Source organism: Pseudopodoces humilis, chromosome 9 (genome assembly GCF_049639895.1).
Source record: "Pseudopodoces humilis isolate 2021_Gansu_Grassland_sample_001 chromosome 9, ASM4963989v1, whole genome shotgun sequence".
NCBI classification, from domain to species: domain Eukaryota; kingdom Metazoa; phylum Chordata; class Aves; order Passeriformes; family Paridae; genus Pseudopodoces; species Pseudopodoces humilis.
This window is the reverse complement of record NC_142208.1, coordinates 33659625-33678100: the sequence shown is the minus strand read 5'-3', so window position 1 is coordinate 33678100 and position 18476 is coordinate 33659625. Positions and strand designations below refer to the sequence as shown.

General features: G+C 43.3%; 1 protein-coding gene across 1 annotated transcript in view; it reads left to right on the top strand.

Annotated features, from left to right (window-relative positions):
• Positions 1-18139, top strand: part of C9H10orf90 (chromosome 9 C10orf90 homolog) — a 57295-nt gene extending 39156 nt beyond the window's left edge. The window contains exons 4-9 of the mRNA XM_005528840.3: positions 5157-5429; positions 7276-7511; positions 8508-8703; positions 15961-16024; positions 17123-17222; positions 17388-18139. Coding sequence (XP_005528897.2) covers positions 5157-5429; positions 7276-7511; positions 8508-8703; positions 15961-16024; positions 17123-17222; positions 17388-17426 — 908 coding nt within the window. The 3' untranslated portion in view covers positions 17427-18139. The remainder of the gene's footprint in view (positions 1-5156; positions 5430-7275; positions 7512-8507; positions 8704-15960; positions 16025-17122; positions 17223-17387) is intronic.
• The last annotated feature ends 337 nt before the right edge of the window (positions 18140-18476 follow it).

Genomic DNA, 18476 nt, shown 5'->3' with positions numbered 1-18476 from the left:
TTATCCCTGCCAGGCAGGGCTGTTTGAAGAAGCATTAATACAGGTGCAATGACACATTCATTGGGAGGAATGGGCTGGCTGAGCCTCTCTCTTCAAGCCAGCAAAGTTACCTTGACTTTGGATCTTGACAGCTCTGAGAATGGAGCTGAGGAGAGGGCCCAGCCCTTTTTCTCAGGATCCATTCCCAGGTTTTTATTGAGAGGTGAATCAAGACCTCGTTAAACATCTCATTTTGAACAGGGAGCGTGGGCAGGGCTACACTACCAGGAACTCAGGTAGTTTCCATGGATGTTAATGTTGAGCAGCAGCTGATGCTGCCTCTTGCAAATGAATCATTTGAGAAGCATCAGGAGGCAGTTTGGGACAAAAGTCTCATTGCTGGTCAGCAGGAATTTCAGTCAAAACATGTGAATTTCGTGGCACCCCTGGTGGACTGCAGCTCATTGACCGATTACAAGTGATGCCTTTTCCTCGGCAGCGATCTGAAAAATAAATCCTCCGTCCTATCTTGCATCCCTTGACAAACCCTGGCATAACTAATAACGCTGTCATGGCTCTCAATGTTTCCATTTCTCTGGGTTAGCAGGCTGTTGAGATGATGTGCTCTGTTTGCTCACATCTAAGATTGCATGGCTCAGCTGTGCCAACCCTTGATTCATGATAAGGGATGAGCCATCAGTCTTTGTCAGAGGCTGGAGTCTTGCTTGGGATTATGGATGGCTGTTTGAGGCACGCGTGGGTCTTTACAACTGGGCCTAAATCTTGAAGGAGGCAGAAGTTTCTTACATTTAAGGAATGTTAATTCCTGCTCCTCTCTGCTTGGGGTACTGGCAGCATCAGCTCCCAGCACGGAGGTCCAGGAGAGCTCAGCAGCTCAGGATGTGGTGCTTTTATTAAATTAAAACAAAGCCCCCAGCAGGTGGTCTGTAATGTAAAGCTACCTCCAGTGCTGGTGGCTGATCTCATTAGGGACACCCAAGGAATCAACTCTGAGTGTCCCCTCCCCAGCCACCTCTCGGGCTGACTTGGTGGTCGGGGAGGATTTCCAGCCCTGCCTCTGCTAAAATGAACTTTGGCCAGTTTCAAAGAAGCACTTTGTCACAAATCATCAGAAATCCACACTGGAACGCTGGGGAGAGTGTTATATGCAAGGATGAAAAGCTGAATTATCCTGCTGTAAAGTGAAATGGGGGAAAAAAAAGCAGTAACAATGGAACAGGGGATGTTTGCCTGGATTGTGTGTGTCTCAAGGAAAGGCAAGTTTAACCTTGCTGTTTAACTGCTGTAATGCAGGGTCACTTCCCGTTAGCAAAACCCCCTGAAGGGAGAGAGGGGGAAATGTAAAAAGATACTTTACAGTAAAACAATATACTTATTTTACTCCAAGATCAAGGATTCTTTCTTTTTTTTTTTTTTTTAAAGGACCTTTTGAAAACTTACCCTTGGTTTTACAGAATATTTTTAACTCCTCCAATATTGTACGGTTTTCACTAAGTCATAATTTAAAAACTGAGCTGTTGTCATCTTTCTTGCACAGGGCAAAAATTACTCTTCTCCAAATGTAATTATGACTTTGTTCCTTAAATTTGCTTCTATGAGCAGCTGAACTTTTACAACTACAATCTCTACTGGCTGAATTTTTAATGGAGCCATTCTGCTTGCTGTTTCTTTGAGTTTTGCTCTCCCATATCTCCCAAAGCATTACACTTGCATGTCTTTGTTCATTAGTTTTAAAGCTTTTCCTCAGCTGGGATAATAGAAAAAACATCTATTTCTGGTCATCCAGTTGCAATTCTGGCTATTCTCAGTGGGGCATATATATTTCAAGTTGGGTTGGTGGGGATTTAGATATACAATTCCAGATAGTCTTAATGAGAGTAACAGTCCTAATTCCCCACACAGAATATTAAAAACGGGTCCAGGGTGTACAGAGTGAAATGCTGTGATCTTACCTTTAAGTACCTTTGCCTTGTTCTTTTTTTTTTTTTTTTTTAATTCCTAAATATCATTTGCATCTGCGTTTGTTGAAGTAACTGAGAGCTGCTTTGAGGAGGAGGGAGCTGATTTTTGGAGCCCCTGTCTGGTTTGCTTTGCTCTGTTTTCCTGAGGATTGGCTCCACCTGGGTGCACCTTTGAAAGGGAAAGGGAAAGGTTAATTCAAGAGGGAGCTGGAAGAAAGACTTTAGCAAATTGACTCTGTTCTTATTCTGATTGCTTTCAGTGTTAGACAAGAAAAAGACACACCTTTTTTATTGCCTTAATTAACTACCACAAAAAAACCCAAAAAAACAAACCCCACCATACTGTGAATCTAATAAGGATTAAGATTTAGTTAGAATATTAGAACCAGATCCACAAAGACATTTTTCATGCAGGAAGGACGTGTCGCTTTTATTCTTGAATTTCATCAGGAATCGTGGGGATTTTCGAATTCTTTCTCAAGGCAACCTTTTATCATAAAATGTTAACAAGCACCCATCCCCTTTTTCAAATTTTAGGCCTCAAACAAAAAAATAGTTTTGTTCATGCATTTCTTTTCCTTTTCCCCTAATCCACATCTTCACAGGGATCCCCCAGGCCTTGCTGGGAGGATTCCACTGGTGGTATTTCTTTTAGCAGGGAAGTGGTGCTAGAAGGGAAGGTTTTCTCCATTTGCACAACGTGTAAGAAATTTCCTGGAGTTTAATTGTCCATTCTTGAAGGTTGCTGTACTTACACTTGGAAGCCAATATCCATGGAGAGCTAGTCTGGTAGTTAGGAGTAAATGGAGTGTGAATACTCCAGGCAGCTCTTCTTTCTTGTGCTCAGATCAATATTCTGAGTTAGAGAGGAGATGTGACTTGGAGCCTTCTCCAGCCCTCACTCTGCTCTCCACTGTTTTACCCTCCTCCCCTACAGCCCATTTTGACCCCCCTGATGATTCCTGCTGATTTTGGGGAGCCCAGCAGCAGCAGATGGTCCCTCCTGGGGACACAGCATTGGCTTGAGCAATTTGACAGTGGAGCTGTTTGGCTTCACAACACACATTTGCTGCACAGACCATTTCTAGATATGAAGGCAAATTATCTCCCACTGTGATGCTGCCATGGATGAGCAGAAACTCTTTCCTCCTTTCCTCTCCTCTTCTCTGTTTACTGCTGGCCAGTAAACTATTTTAATTTAAAGGTGATTTAATGAGATAATCTGTTTTCCATTCAGGTTCTTCCTGTGGCTTAGCTCCCCACTTTTTCCCCTCTATCCATCTGATTTCTTGGCTGCCTGAGTGAAAGGACTTTCTCCCCTGCTGCTCTGCAGTTACTCAGTGCTACCTGCTGCTTTCTTCATCTTCTCCTACCCCACTGCTCATTCCTCCCACAGCCACCCTTGGAGCCCATGACCCCATTCACCTGTCCCGGTGTTTTTCCCCCTCTCTGTGCCATATTTGTGTGACTGCAGGAATGGGATTGGTCAGGGAATGATGGAACAGGTCTTTGGATATGCATGAGCTCTGAGGGGATGCACAGAATTGAGTCTGTCCAGTTTCTTGAGAGCATTTGCATCAAAACTATTTCCATCTGAGAAAAGAGCTTGGTTGTGACAAAAGATAAGGGAAATATTTGCAATTTATGAAAAGCACAGAGAAAAATAAGTTCTGACAGAGAACAGGAAAGCTTGGATGCTATCCCAGAGTTTGGGAGCTCTGTGTGCACCTCCTTGCTTTGACCAGTTTTGTAAGGCTATGAAATTGCTTTGGATGGGGTTCATCTCAATGAATTTAATTAAGAACAAGGTTTGTTTTCTTCTGTTTGTGCTGATCTTCAGGGATCCCTCACTAGAGGATGCCCTGAGGAGCTGACTCCTTCTCACTGTATGGGCAGTTACAGAGAGGAGCTCAAGATGTTATGGTTGGAATCGATGATCTCAGAGGGCTTTGCCAACCTAAACAATTCTGGATTCTGTGCTCCAAGCTCTGATCTACAGGGAAAGGGGAAAACAGTAAATGCTGTATCTTAATACCTCTGATTTCCTCAGAAATGCTGGATACTCAAAAAGAGGCATGAGCCAGTCAGGTCACTAAAATGCATAGAGATCATCATTTTGTGGAAAAGAATATTTCTTATCTACTGTGAGTGGATTAAGGATTGGGAAAGTGAACTGAGAACTTCCCACACGACAGGATCTGATTTTAGTGGGTGACTTTGAGATAAGGAAGTGTCAAACACAGAATCACAGAAACATAGAATCATTTAGGTTGGAAAAACCTTTCAGGATCATCGAGTCCAGCCATCACCCCAGCACTGCCAAACCCATCGCTACCCCGTGTCCCTAGCTGCCACATCCACAAATTCTTTACATCCCTGCAGTGCCATCTCACCCTTTGTCATGAACTGGCTCAAAGGAGAAAAACACCTCTGATCTTCACTCTGTCCTCAACCAAGACTCGGGAAAGAGTCAGCAGAGAAAGAACTGTGTCAAATCTGCTTTTAAAAAAGTCAAGAAAGATGAAGGAATCTTTACAAGGGCGTGGAGTGACAGGACAAGAGGAATGAATGGCTCCCAGTGGCAGAGGGCAGGGCTGGATGGGATTTTGGGCAGGAATTGTTCCTGGCAGGGTGGGCAGGCCCTGTCCCAGGTGCCCAGAGCAGCTGGGGCTGCCCCTGGATCCCTGGCAGTGCCCAAGGCCAGGCTGGACATTGGGGCTGGAGCAGCTGGGACAGGGGAAGGTGTCCCTGCCATGGCTGGGGTGGCGCTGGATGATCTTTAAGAAACATTTTGATGGAAGTGTTCAAGGATTCTAGGATTTAAAATTGTTTAAAACCTCATCAAAATCATTGTGATGGAATCAGTGGTGGCTGTGATGAAAACCAAGGCCTAAAATGTTTTGGGATCAGGGTTTTAACCCCTTTCCAGTGGAGTGCTTGCCTCACAAGCATCTCCCATCCCCAACATTTCCAGGCCCCCATTCTGGCTCTGTGCAAAGTCACAGCAGGAACCAGCACCCAAAAGGTCCAACTTGTGAAACGTTTTGCCATGAAAGTTTTTGATGAGAAGGGCATTGCTCAGCCCCTACAACTTCAGGATCCTGCCACGCCAGTAAAAGTTACATGGATTAGATGGCTGAGAAAATAAAAATTCCCATGCTATAGGATCTGGGATTGTGATTCTGTTTTTCACAGGAACACCAATGCTGTTGGGAAGCAGGAAGAGGAGCAGCACAACAGCCCCTGGCTCCCCCCCAGATGCAACCTCCAGAGAAACCATTGCTGCTGCTACTGATGGCTCATCCAGCAGGGCAGATCCCTCCAAAGACACCTCCAAATCCAAAGAGATCCAAGCACAGGGTGTCCTGAAACCAAAAATGTTTGTCTCCAGCAGCGCGTGCAGCATAAAGGCGTCATCGAGAGTCCTCCGGGAAGAAAATGTTCACGGGCAAAAGCAGCTCCTAAAAAGTAAGGTACAAATCCTACTGTGGTTGTCAGGAATATGGTTTCAATAATAAGATGAGATCAGTCTCAAAGAAAAAAAAAAAAAGTGAAATAATGGAAAGTCAGGGCATTTTTGTCCAGCTTTAAGTGCTGAGCGTGAGTCATCTGGTGAGAGATCAATCAGCTGATCTGACTGTATACATTGCTATGGTTAACAGAAAACAAGATTAAAATGACCAAGATAGGCTTAGATTCCCCAGAAAATCTTGAAAAAGCATTAAAATTGCAAAGTCAAGCAGCCCCAGCCTAGCCAAGTAATGCCAGTAGTGAGGTTATTTTTACAACCTTGTTCTGATACCTTTTTTTATTCCTTCAACCTTTTTTTTTTTTTTGACACAACAACCTGAACTATGATTATTAACAAGATTTCAGCATGTAAAACATAATTTCTTTGGGTTCAGTAGTGCCTAAATTTCCAGCATTTAGTCTCACAGCTAAAATGCAGATGACACCAGCAGCTGTATTCACGCACCAGGTATTTTTGGAGAAGACAACTGAGATTAATTTGGGTTTAGTATCGATATGTTTGTGAGGAACTTATTCCTTAAAAATGTTGTAATGGTCATAGAAGCTTTTTTCCTTACAGCTGTTTTTCCTGAAGGGAATTTTTTGCAGGCAGGCAGGCAAAATTTGTCAACATTGAGCATAAAGTTATTGAATGTCACACATTTATAAGCCTAAATGCTGTTTTCAGTGCCTGAAGTTAAATCATGGCATTCCCCTAAATGGAAGTAACTTTGTTTCACAAAAGTGAAGCATCCACTGAGATCTGGCAAAGCCTGACTTAATCCACACCTCTGTAAACCTGGCTTAGGGAGGAATTTAATTTCATGTTCACAGGTTTCAAGGTTTATTCCAAAATGTTGGTGAGAGCAGTGTTAGGGAGGAAATACAGTTCAGGCTTTTATAAGGCAAATGTACCCAACACAGATCTTTTTAATATGTTTTTTAAGTACAATATAATATGTACAATATGTCAGAAAGAGGAAAATATTTTAAGTTTATTGTAACCAAAAATTGAAATAAAACAGTAACGGGCTTTATTCCCAGATATTTAGGTCTAGAAATCAAATTATTTGGCAAGGATGGAGCACTCCAGTGTGACTTTTCAAATAGTTCATATGGAGCCCTTCCTAAGTTCCTTTGTTATTTGGATTCGTTCTGTCCTCTGAATGAGAATCTGATTTTTGAGCACACAGCCTCTTTTGGTCCTAATTTGTGCAGGGAGTATCAGTCAGTGAGCATTAAAACTTAATTATAAGCATAGAATATAATCTCTTTTTCTCAATGTGAATCAACAGCTTTCATAATAATGCCCTACAATGGACAATAACCTTTTGTTGATTTTTTTATTATGGAGTCTTTCCACTGGCTAATGGATCTGTAGGAATGACAGAGAGCAAACTGGATTAAAAAACAAAGGAAAAAAACCAACCAGTGGTGCTGGTGAAAGGGAAGTGATTTGTGGCTAAAGCCCATAACAATCTGGTATTTTTTACAAAAAATGGGAATGAACTCCAACTGCAGGTCACAGCAAGACATCCCTGGCTTTCCATGGGGCAAATTTTGGGGAGCACCAGCAAAGGGAGTGTCTGAGAGCTTTAATTGCTTTAATAACGTGAGAGACGCTTGGGGTGTCGCAGGGCAGTGAGGTGCAGCCACCATTAGATCTGATCTCTTCTGCCTAATGAGGCCTATTAATAACAGCCTGGATTTCTTATCTCAGGAATTGCCCTCTCTGTCTAATGAGGTGGAGAACCCAATAAAAAATTAGCCACGCACTCCTAATGAACTTTTCAATCTCTCCAAGGCCATTCTGGGCTCCCTGCTCCGAGGGACAGAACAAAGGAGCTCGAGGCACAGGACGAGCGGGAGCGGCGCAGGAGGGTGACACTGTCCAGGGTGACACTCTCCAGGGTGACACTCTCCAGAGTGACACTGCCCAGGGCCAGCTCTCCAGATGTCACCTGGGACAAAAACCTGCTCACCTGGCCAGAATCCAGCTCCCAGCTGGAGCAAACTCCAGCAGCCCCATGGACACTGCGGGTGAAGCATCGTTTTTTTTATCTTTTCCCCTTTTTTCCTGCTTATTTCTCTTTTTTTTCCCTTTTTCCCTTTTCTCCCCCTTTCCCCCATGGTTGGTGTTTGATTCCTGGGAACTTGTTAAGGGCAGAAGTTCACATTCCTTGATTTTTTCCCTTTCCAGTGAAGTTTTGGCAGTTTGCATCCACTGCCAAAACTTGCTTGGTTGTCCAGGCTCTCTCTTTTGAGTCCCAGCTGCAGTTCCTGTGGGGGGAATTGTTAAAGAGTTTGGGAATTTACAAATTCCCAGTTTCCCAAGTGCCTGGCACTTCCAGCACCAGCTGTAGGTGTGGACATGGCCCAGGTTGGTACCAGGCTCCAGCAGCAGATGCACTTCGCTGCCTTTTCCTCCAGCACATGTTGCAGACCCATCTCTGCTCCTTTCTTCTTTCCTAAGACATTCCTAAATGTTGAAGCAGCCTTTGACTGGGAAGTGTTTTCTTTCTGGATCAGCCACGGAGAGATCTGACAGTCTAAATAAACAGGAAAGTTTGTGAACTGTCAGTGACGAGTTGCTTCAGTGATGGGGTGAGAAAAGGAAACAGGCAAAACATCAAGAACTTGAATTTGGATGTAAAAATACGTAATTTGAAACATAGAAATATATAAACTTGACAGGACAAGGGGGAATGGCTTCCCATTGCCAGAGGGTAATGGGATTTTGGGCAGGAATTGTTCCTGGCAGGGTGGGCAGGCCCTGGCACAGGTGCCCAGAGCAGCTGGGGCTGCCCCTGGATCCCTGGCAGTGCCCAAGGCCAGGCTGGACATTGGGGCTGGAGCAGCTGGGACAGGGGAAGGTGTCCCTGCCATGGCTGGTGATGGGATGAGCTTTAAAGTCCTTTCCAACTCAAACTCATTTTCATCACTTCAGTGTTCTCTTACTGAACTCATCCCAATGCCCATCACACCTTTTCCTTCCTTTGAATGGTGTGAGAATAAAGCAGGGTCTGTCTCCTGCAGGAAGCCCTCGAGATCCACAACCCTCAGTTCATCTCCCGCTCCCAGAAGAGGCTGAAGAGGCTGGAGCTGATGGTGCAGCTGAGGAGGGCCCAGCAGAGGGAGGCTCCTCCAGGCACCCCCCGAGCGCTCGCTCGCAAGCTCCCCACATCCACATCCAGCAAAAAGAAGCAATTCACCATCCCCGACCCTCTCAGTGGTGAGTTGTGACCAGCAGCAGGCCCGTGGCTGCCTTTGAAATCCTGGATGGAATTTCCATATTAAATTTGAGAAGCAGCATGAGAGCTGCTGCTCCTGGTTTCCTCTCCAGACGCTCCTTGGCAGAAATCCTCAGCAGCTCAGAGCTGGGGGTGAGGATGGGGAGCTCCCTGTGCTCTGTGGCAGCTGGGAGAGAGCTCCTTGGGGATGTTTTGTCACTGTCACATGCAGTCGTGCTCTTCAGCACAGTGCACTTGCTGCTGTTGTGGGGTGATGGCAATAAATGACATTTCATTCATTCCCAGCTCACAGAATGATCGGTTTGGGGACAGAGGAAGGAGGCAGGTGGGATTTGGGAAAGGAGCCCCAGCTCCAGGTGTGGATTTGCCACTTTTGTCAGAAATCCCAGAGCTGGGAAAGAGCTCTGCTCTGCCCAGCCCTGCTAAATCAAGGCATCCAAACTCTGTAATTCCCTAATTGAAGCTGATTAGGTTGTGTCAAACAGCCTCAACCCCCAGTGAGGGAAACCCTTCTCTCCCTCACAGCCCATACAGCACCTCTGTAAATGTTACCTAAGCTCAAGATGTTAAACAAATTGCTTTTCTTTTTCTTTTTTTTTTCTTTTTTTTTTTGCCATATGGATGTTAATTAATTCAGTTGACTAAAGAACAAAGATTTATCTGATGGATTGGCATTCCTCTTTACATCTTGGTTTTAAATCTGTGGCTGCTTGAAGATAACATTATTCTACTGAAAAGCAAATTAATCAAAAAGATTAAACAAGCTAACAAAGACACCTGGAGGATGCAGGAAAGGGAATATTTGATGTCCTCAAACACAAACAGGTTTTTGGCTCCCTGGGGAATGAGGGTGGGTGCAGCAGAGGTGGGTGCAGCCCCATTTCAGGGCTCTTGAGATTGCTGGAGAATTCCAATTCCCAGTGGTCTGTCCTACCTCAGAGACCTACTGAGATTTTCTAGTGAGAGCTAAATAAACATAAGGAAACACGGCACAAAGACAGCACCCTAGAATTCTGTCTTAAAGACTCAACAGAATTAATTCACCATTTCCATTATCCAAGTTAATTTCCCTGGAATCAGATCTCTCAGGGCTGTGTGAGGACCCTGCGAGCTCTGCCAGCAGCAGACCAGGAGTTTGTTATCTACCTTAGAGGAAGTGGCAAAAATCTTCCACTTCTGTCTGATCATCTTTGAAAATCCCCCAAACCACTCTGCAAATAATTTATGAAACAAAATATGAAAGGCTAAACCCATTTCTCTTAAATTTACAATGAAATTTTAATCTTTATGCTTGTTTAATGAGTAATAAAATCATAATATTGAAATATAATCATTAATTATTGAAGTTAACGACTATTTCCATCTTTTAGTGGTTGGTCATTAAAGGTAAATTTGTCTAGAGAGAATCGTTGGTTTCTGTAACTCATCTGCCTTCGTGTAGCCACGTGTGGCTTTCTGTTTGTGAGACCTTAATGTTTTTATAACGACAGAAGTATCACATGTCTGTTATTGAAGCAGAACTGGAGTTAATCCTGGAAATCCAAGATCCCTGGATACAGCACAGCCCTGGAGGCTGCACTACAGAGGGCTCTGTTACATTGCTGAGCATTTTAAACTTGCTCTGAGCCCTGGCAACTGGGATTTTAGCATTTGTCCTGGTGGATGCTGTTGTGCAGCAGGATTGGTGTCATCAGTGAGACCCAGACTGGGGAATTTGATTCTTCCTAGAAGGGCTCACCCATCCAGGGGCACTGGATGTCTCTGTGCTTCTGATGTCTCTGCTGATGACAGATCCATTGCTGATGGATCCATTTATAGGGAATCTCCCAGCAGAAAGCTCAGTGGAGAAGGAGTCCTGCATCCCCAGAAAGCTTTGGCCCAGGCAAAGTCTTCATGGAATGGTTTGGGTGGGAAAAGATCTTAAAAATAATTTCATTCCCCCCCTGCCATGGACAGGGACACCTTCCTCTATCCCAGGCTGCTCCAAGTCCCATCCAACCTGGCCTTGGGCACTTGCAGGGATGCAGGGGCAGCCACAGCTGCTCTGTTTTCTTAAGAAATCGCTGCCAAATGCAGAGATCCCCTCCCACAGCTTTCCTGGTTTGGGGAATCAGGCTGCTCCTTCACAGCAACACCCCCTGGAACAGCACTGGGAATTGGAGGGTAAAATGATGACCTGGAAACGTGCTTAAGCATTCAGGCTTGCACTGATGGCACCTCTGGGCTCCAGGCTGTGATCTTGTGGTTGTTTCTTGATCATTTCCTTCCTTTCCTGGATTTTTTGTTTCTCTTTCCTTATGTCTTACAATTTGTGGAGGTGAAGCTCTTTATGGCTCTGAGGTTCCCAGAGCTCATTGCCAGCGCACCCTCCCACGTTTTCCAGAGGTCTTTTTCCCAGGAGCAAGTTGGTTGATGGGTTTAATTTCCCCTGACCCTGCCAGAGTGACCCCAAGGATGGATTAGAGCCCATCTGAGGCGGGCAGCAGGAGCAGGTCATGCAGCACACTTAGCTCAAGCACTGACTGTGACAGCAATTACCCAATTTTCCACCTCCAGAGCAAATTCCCTGCCCAGTTCCCCTTGTGCCTGCACAGGAGGGTGGCCCAGGATGGGGAGAGGTGTGTGTCTGCTTTTATTCAGGTGGAAATGGAGCCTAAACTGCAGCCCAAGGTGTTTTGAGGAGTTTGTTGCGCTTATCTCTCTCTGAAATAAGTTTGGTACTTGTGCTTCTCCCTGGTCTTGGAGCTTTTATTCCAAAAAAATAATTTACAAAAGACCTGCAGAGATTTTTCTCTCTCCCAGAGAGATTATTCTATCAGCCTAAAACATCTTTATTGATAACATGAAATTATTGACTAGCAGGGTTTCCCTGTGTTTTGAGTGTTGCTACAACTTCAGTTTCTTGTAAGAGAAAGAAATAATTAGCATTCAACATCATTTCCATATAAATACCAACATCTGTGCAGTTCCCATTTACCTTCCCATCCTCAAAACCCCGAGTTGTTTACCAGTTTTTAATTGTCCTTCGCGAGCGGGATTTCGCGAAACGCTGGAAGTAATCTCAGGAAAATGAAAATGTTTATCCTGCACGAGACTTTATCGTCACGAGAGCTCTTGGAAGGCACAGAACCTGCAACTCTCAGGCAGCCTTTGTGCTGGGTAATGGGCACTGCTAAATTTTGAGAGTGCTAATTAGTCCAAGATAGACAACTCTGCTGTTGACTGTGTCGAACAAATTAGAGATCCCACTGTGACGAGCTGAATAGAAACAATGTTCAAATAACTGCATTTAAATCTCCAAAACCGTAATGTAATTACTGCAGTGACAGGACTACCAGCTGTTTATGGGCCTTTAAATCTGCATAATGAACAGCCCTGTGATCTTGGTGTGCACAGGCGTTTTGGGAGGTTTAACGCAATTTCTCAGGGGCGTTTGGGGTTTTTTCCCCCTTTCCCTGTCCTTTGAGGAGGTGGCTGTTCTTTGGAATTTGCCATAGAAGTTGAAGGTTTAACCTTCAACCCCACCCTGGAGCCTGCAGAGTTCCTCTGGATTTGCATCCAAACCCATTGATCTTCAGCAATATCTTGGAAATAATTTCTGTCCCCTCGGTCGCGCTTCTAAACCTTCCCCAAAAGTTCTTCTGGAGCTGCAGGAGCCTGGAGGGTGAGGATTGCTGTTTCTTTGAGTTTTCCTGGGGTGGGCTTCTCCAGCAGCCCTGTGCCAGAGAGCTTTCATCTGGACTGAGGGAGGAGAAGGTGGCAATCAGAGAATTTGCAAAAATCCTGCAGCATCTCAGGTGAATTCTTGTGTTCTTCACACTGGAGCTTTATTTGAGTCATTTCCCAGCTCCCTTTTCCTCATTCAAACTTTTAATAATGCCACCCGTTCTTTTGGCCTTTTTGGCTGGCAGCTCTGACTCTAAGCTGCAGTCAGGTAATGGAATTGGGAAGAGAAATGACCTGTTTTGAAGCTATTCTTAAAATTTTAATTCTGCCACACCTTCTTCAAAAGCTGCTGGTTTTTTGGGGGAAAATTTCTCTAATGATAAAAGAAAGATTTGGGAAGGCCAGGTGAGATGCTAATTTTTTTGTTTTTCTGAATAAAATTCATGAATATTTAAATATCATTTAGATAGAGAGGACTGAAATCTCCAGCAACATCCCCAAAATGATTCTAACATGAAAAAAAACATAAACCTCTTGACTTTACATCTTTTTAGAGATATTAGTAATGGTTTCCATAAAGACTGAAATACTGAGGTGGGTCAGAAGTCTCAGTAATAGGAGGAGAGACAAGAAGAGCTGGAAAACCTGGGAACCACCCTCCTGTGCAAGGTTTGGGCAGCACCCCTGGGTGTAGGCACTGCTTTATATACCCTGGATGAATTCCCAGGAAAATCCCATGGGCTCATCAAGCTCAACAGCACCTCCACATCTATCTTAAATTCAAGGGCAATTTATTTTTTAGGGGACTGTTGGTTTAAAAAAAAAAACAGTCTTTAAAAAAGTTTTCTGCATCCTAAGATTTCTCTGGGCAAAGTGAAATTTTTTCAGTTAAAGAGCAGTTAAATTAGAGATCCACCACCAGCAGTGCTTTGCTTTTCACACCTCCTCAAAGGCACATTTTAGCTCCTACCAAACTTTGAGAATTCACATTCATGTTAGAAGAAAGTGCATCTATATTGTGTGTATTTTGATAAATTTGGCCTCTGTTTTTCTCTTTTAAGTGCTCCAGTGATTTAGGTGTAAATAGGAAGTCAGGGATTGGTTCCAACACAATCATTTTATCTGTTCTCTGTCTAAATATTTACTGACTTCCCAAGCAGGAGAGTTACTCATCCTCTTGGAGGTGCAGTTTAGCATTAATTAAAATATATTACAGGGACAACCCATTTACATCCATTTACAGCTTGCTTTAGTGGAGACGTGAGACCACTTGTAAATGCCAGAAACTCAGGAGGTTCACAAGGTGTGAATAAAACACCAACGAGGTGATCCAGTCCTCTCTGTCTAAAGCTTTATTTAACTGGTGCATCCCTGGCAGTGCTGAAATCTGAAATCCCTGCTTTTTCTCTCACAACAGTCCCTCTCCAAAAGTCATCCAAGGCTATGAAATCTGATAAGGAGCTTTGATAAGGGACAGCTAAAACACAGTTTAGAAGCCTATCAGCTTGGGGAGTTGTCTACCTCATGGCCTATTTGATCTTTGCTTGATTGGAAAGAGCTTTAATTCAGGACACCACCATGAGCTCAGCAGGTTATTTCAGCTGTGAGTGTTTGCTGCTCTTCCCCTTTGAAATGTGCTTTTTTTCTCAGCTTCTAGGATTAACAATTATTTAAATGCACACATGACTTCTATATTCTCATTTCTACTTTTTTTTTTAAATTTATTTCTCATTTAACTTCTGAATCCTAATCCTACGATCCATCAAGGATTAACCTTAATGTTTGCATGTGATGTTTTTTTCTCATAAATAGCAAGCTGGGAGATGCTGCAGGAATGTTTGGCCATGAGAATTAACCTCGTGGCTCCACAAAGGGCATTTTTATAACCGAGGTGGATTTATTATTTTCTTGGAGGATTTTCCCCAGAGTCTCTTTTGAATCCATCCCTTCAAAGCCCTGCACTGCCACATTTCTTGTTCCAGAGCAGTGATGGGTCTCCCTTCTGTGCCAGCAGGAGAGGATTATCCTGGAGCAGCAGCACTTGCACAGCTCCCAGCCTCTGTGGTGCTTCCCAAAAATTGAAAATAGAGCCCACCCTGACTTAGGGACTTGCAGGAAAAATACATTTTATCAGTTTATCATGCTGTATAGGGAATAGGAAGCAGGTCTGCAAATCCCTGGATGGGTTTTTCCTCTTCTGGTGGCTACACACTAAGGTCTGCAGTGTTAATGTGTCATCATGCCCCAGCCCTGGAGGAGTGCAAAGCCAGGTTGGATGGGGCTTGGAGCGAGCTGGGATAGTGGAAGATGTCCCTGGGTCACAGACAATCTGCCCCCTGCACTTTCAGAGTTATTTGGACAGCAGTAGCAGCCAAGTGTTTGTTCCTTTTAAGTGAATCAACATGTAAATGAGCGTTAGAACACTAATAAATAAAAGACAAATGATGTTCTCCTAGCAAATGGAGCATGTGGCTTGTGTGTACTGAAGATTTAACAAGGATGATTAAGTGTAGACAACTGCTGAGTGTGGGAAAGTCAGTCCTGAGGCAGAGGAGGCTTCAGAGCCTCTCTCCTCTCCCAGTTTGTGCTTTGGAAACTGCTCCAGTTGAGAACTGGAAGCGCTGCAGATCTCCCTTTGATTTTTGATTGGAATGATTGAACATCTCTGCTATGAGTAAAGGCTGAGGGAAGTGGGATTGTTCAGCCTGGAAAAGGCTCCAGGGAGAGCTCAGAGCCCCTTGCAGGGCCTGAAGGGGCTCTGGGAGAGCTGGAGAGGGACTGGGGACAGGGGATGGAGGGACAGGACCCAGGGAATGGCTTTAAACTGACAGTGGGTGGGTTTGGTTGGGATTTTGGGCAGGAATTGTTCCTGGCAGGGTGGGCAGGCCCTGGCACAGGTGCCCAGAGCAGCTGGGGCTGCCCCTGGATCCCTGGCAGTGCCCAAGGCCAGGCTGGACATTGGGGCTGGAGCAGCTGGGACAGGGGAAGGTGTCCCTGCCATGGCAGGGGGCACTGGGGGGGATTTAAGGTCCCTTCCAATGAAACCAATCTGTGATTCCATTAATTTTACACAGAGCTACAACAGTAATCTCATTTATTTCCTGGCTTCCCACCTTGTACAGACACTCTCCCTTCCCACTCAGGACCCATTTTTGCAAGGAAGTGTTAAAATCTCCTATTCCTGAGAACCACCAGCTGCTCAGATCAGAAATTATTTTCCTGTATCCAGGGAAATGCTGATTGGAATTATCACAGATCTCTTCATACTTCATCAGGAAGTAGTAATGTGATTTTCCTCCTTCTAAAGCTCAGGTAATTACCCACAGCCCTGCAAAACAGGTGTAAATTGAATCAGAAATGGCTGTACCAGGGCAGGTTCCTGACACACTGAGGAGGCAGCCAGGGTGTACCTGAATGCAGGAACCTGTGAGGAAGATTTGGAGATTTGGATCTGGTCTCAAGCCTTCAAAACTTTAACCAGAAATGGCAAATTGTGGCTCCACGGAACAAGACATTCGAGATTTCAGTAGAAGCAGATCCCTCCAGCACTAACTTTATTTTCTCTCTGCCAGATAACCTTTTCAAACCAAAGGAGAGAATCATTCCCGAGAAAGAGATGCACATGAGATCTAAAAGGTACAAATTCCTCTGGTTTAGAGTTTGTCCATGCATTTTTTTCTTCTGTATCAGCTTAGATTTGGGCAGCCCTGCCCTCTCAACACCCTTTTCCAGGAGGTTCAGACATGAGGCACCCATGGCATGAAAACCAAATCCTCAGCAGGCCCCTCATGTTGAACACCCAAAAATGGAAGCAGTGAGGTCACTTTGGATTTGTTTTTTTCCCCCCTGATTATGGCACAGAGGATGGAAATGACAGCAAATGATGAGGAATGTGGTGTCTGATCTTTAACTGCTGCACTTCATGCAAGGGAAGCTGCAAAAGCCACCGTGAGGAATTCATCCCTGTTTTCAGACACGTCCCATTCCTCTTCTCCAAAATACAATCCCCAGCCAAAACAAGCTGCTTCAAGAACTTAAAATTGCAAATTATGAGGAGAACCCAAAACTAAACAGGCTTTGTGCTCATGGAAAAGCAGGACTGTCCAGCTTTCTCTTCCAAATCCTGGGAATTTTATCGCTGATTTTAATGGGGGGGGAAAAAAAATCACCTTTTAATGGCTACACCTGTTATTTTTAGAATTAAAAGATTGTGTTGTCCTTGTTAAAAAGTAATGACAGTGAAAAAATGTAAACAGTTTGCAGACTTATAATTATGTTTTTCTTATATTTTAGAAAATTATTTTAAAATTATTTTAGAAAATATTTAGAAAATTATTTATTAGAAAATAAAATGATTGCTTGATATTAATTGTGTGGCATAAATTTAAAAAAAAAGTGTACAGCCAGATCCTGGTTTGAATTTTGGTTGTCTGAAATTGAAATCAACTTCACTGAGCTCATTAGAACCTGCTGCATTGAAATCACCTGTTACCATCTCTTTCTTTACTTTCTTTATTCCAAAATCAGAATTTTCAACAAGATTTGAAACCAGACAGATTTCACATCAAACCATGATTGTTAATAATTTATCATTCCCGTGCCATAAATCAAATTCAAGTACTAAGAGATGCCCATTACATGTATTGCACGGAAGGCAAACATTCCCTACAGGAAAAATTAATTATTTGTGAGCCCCAGGGATGACATGAACTCTGCTTTCTGAATTCCTGGCAGGATTTATGACAATTTACCTGAGGTTAAAAAGAAACAAGAAGAGAAACAGAAGCGGATCATCATCCAGAGTAACAGGCTGCGTGTGGAGATGTTTAAAAAGGTGAGGATTTTCTGTTCTTTCTGGAGGAAATGGGGCCAATAAATAAATAAATTTGAAGTCTGGGGTGCCAAATCCACCTCACCTCCTGTGTCTCTAAAGGTTTCTATCACATCATGGATTTTAACAGTATTTTAAAGCACTTTTGCATTATTTTTTTCCCCCTAGCAATTACTGGACCAGCTCCTTCACAGAAACACGGAGTGACAAAGGAGCCTCTTTCCCATCATCCTAATCGGATCTTGAGTGCTTTTGACTGCTAGATAAGCCATAAAATTAACTGTTATCTCAGTTACCTGGAGGTATTGTTCTTATCTTTGGCTCTTTGTATAAAGAAAGATCATTTATGTTTCAATTGAAATTTTAAGGCAACTTTCAAGTAATCAAAAACAGCCTAAAAGGGAGCACAGCTGTTCCAGAGCATCACCTTTTGGGCAGTTTACCCAGAGGAAATAATTTTAAGAATTTTGAATGCAAATACTGAATTACAGGGGTATTATTTATCCTAATTTTTTTTTTAAAAAAGTACACTTCTCTGTAGCAATAGCCCAGTGTTTATAAGATGTGGAAAACTTATTTCTCTGAAGTATTTTATTAATTGATTTCCTGTGAGTTAAATCCTTGAAGAAAATTGTTATTTGTTATGTTTAGGAACCAGTTGAAAAAGCATTACCACATCATCAGAGCAACAGCAGTTTCACATTAATATTTAACATTCCAAAAGGGACCAATATTTCAGCTTTCTGAAGAACTCCAATCCTGTTCATAGAGTGAAACTACCTAGCAAGCTCTCCCATTAAAAAACAATATTTAAATATTTGTTTATAACACTTTTTTCACATTTTTTTCATTGTAATATACGTTTTACTCCACTTCTGTGAGCACAAAGCATTTCTAGAAATGGCAGATGAAGGAGTGGTGCCAAGAAGGATGTTTGCATCAAAACTTGCAGAACTCAAACCAGCTGTCATGTTTCCTCCAAAAAAATATTTAAATCTTTATTTGTACATGTTGGAAGTAAAAACAAGCAGCTCACAGAGCAATGGAGTTTATTTATGGAATAAAGTATGAGGATAATATTGATCCAACTGCTGTGTTTTGATTTGGGGCTGTTAAATATAACACAATTATTGAAACTGCCTGAGAAGTCGTGCCTCTGTACCCACAAATCCCAGGGGAAGAAAACACTGCCCCTAAAAATCACTGCAAGTGTTAAATTTTGCTGCACAAAGTTTGAGTAGGGGTTTGAATGAGGCT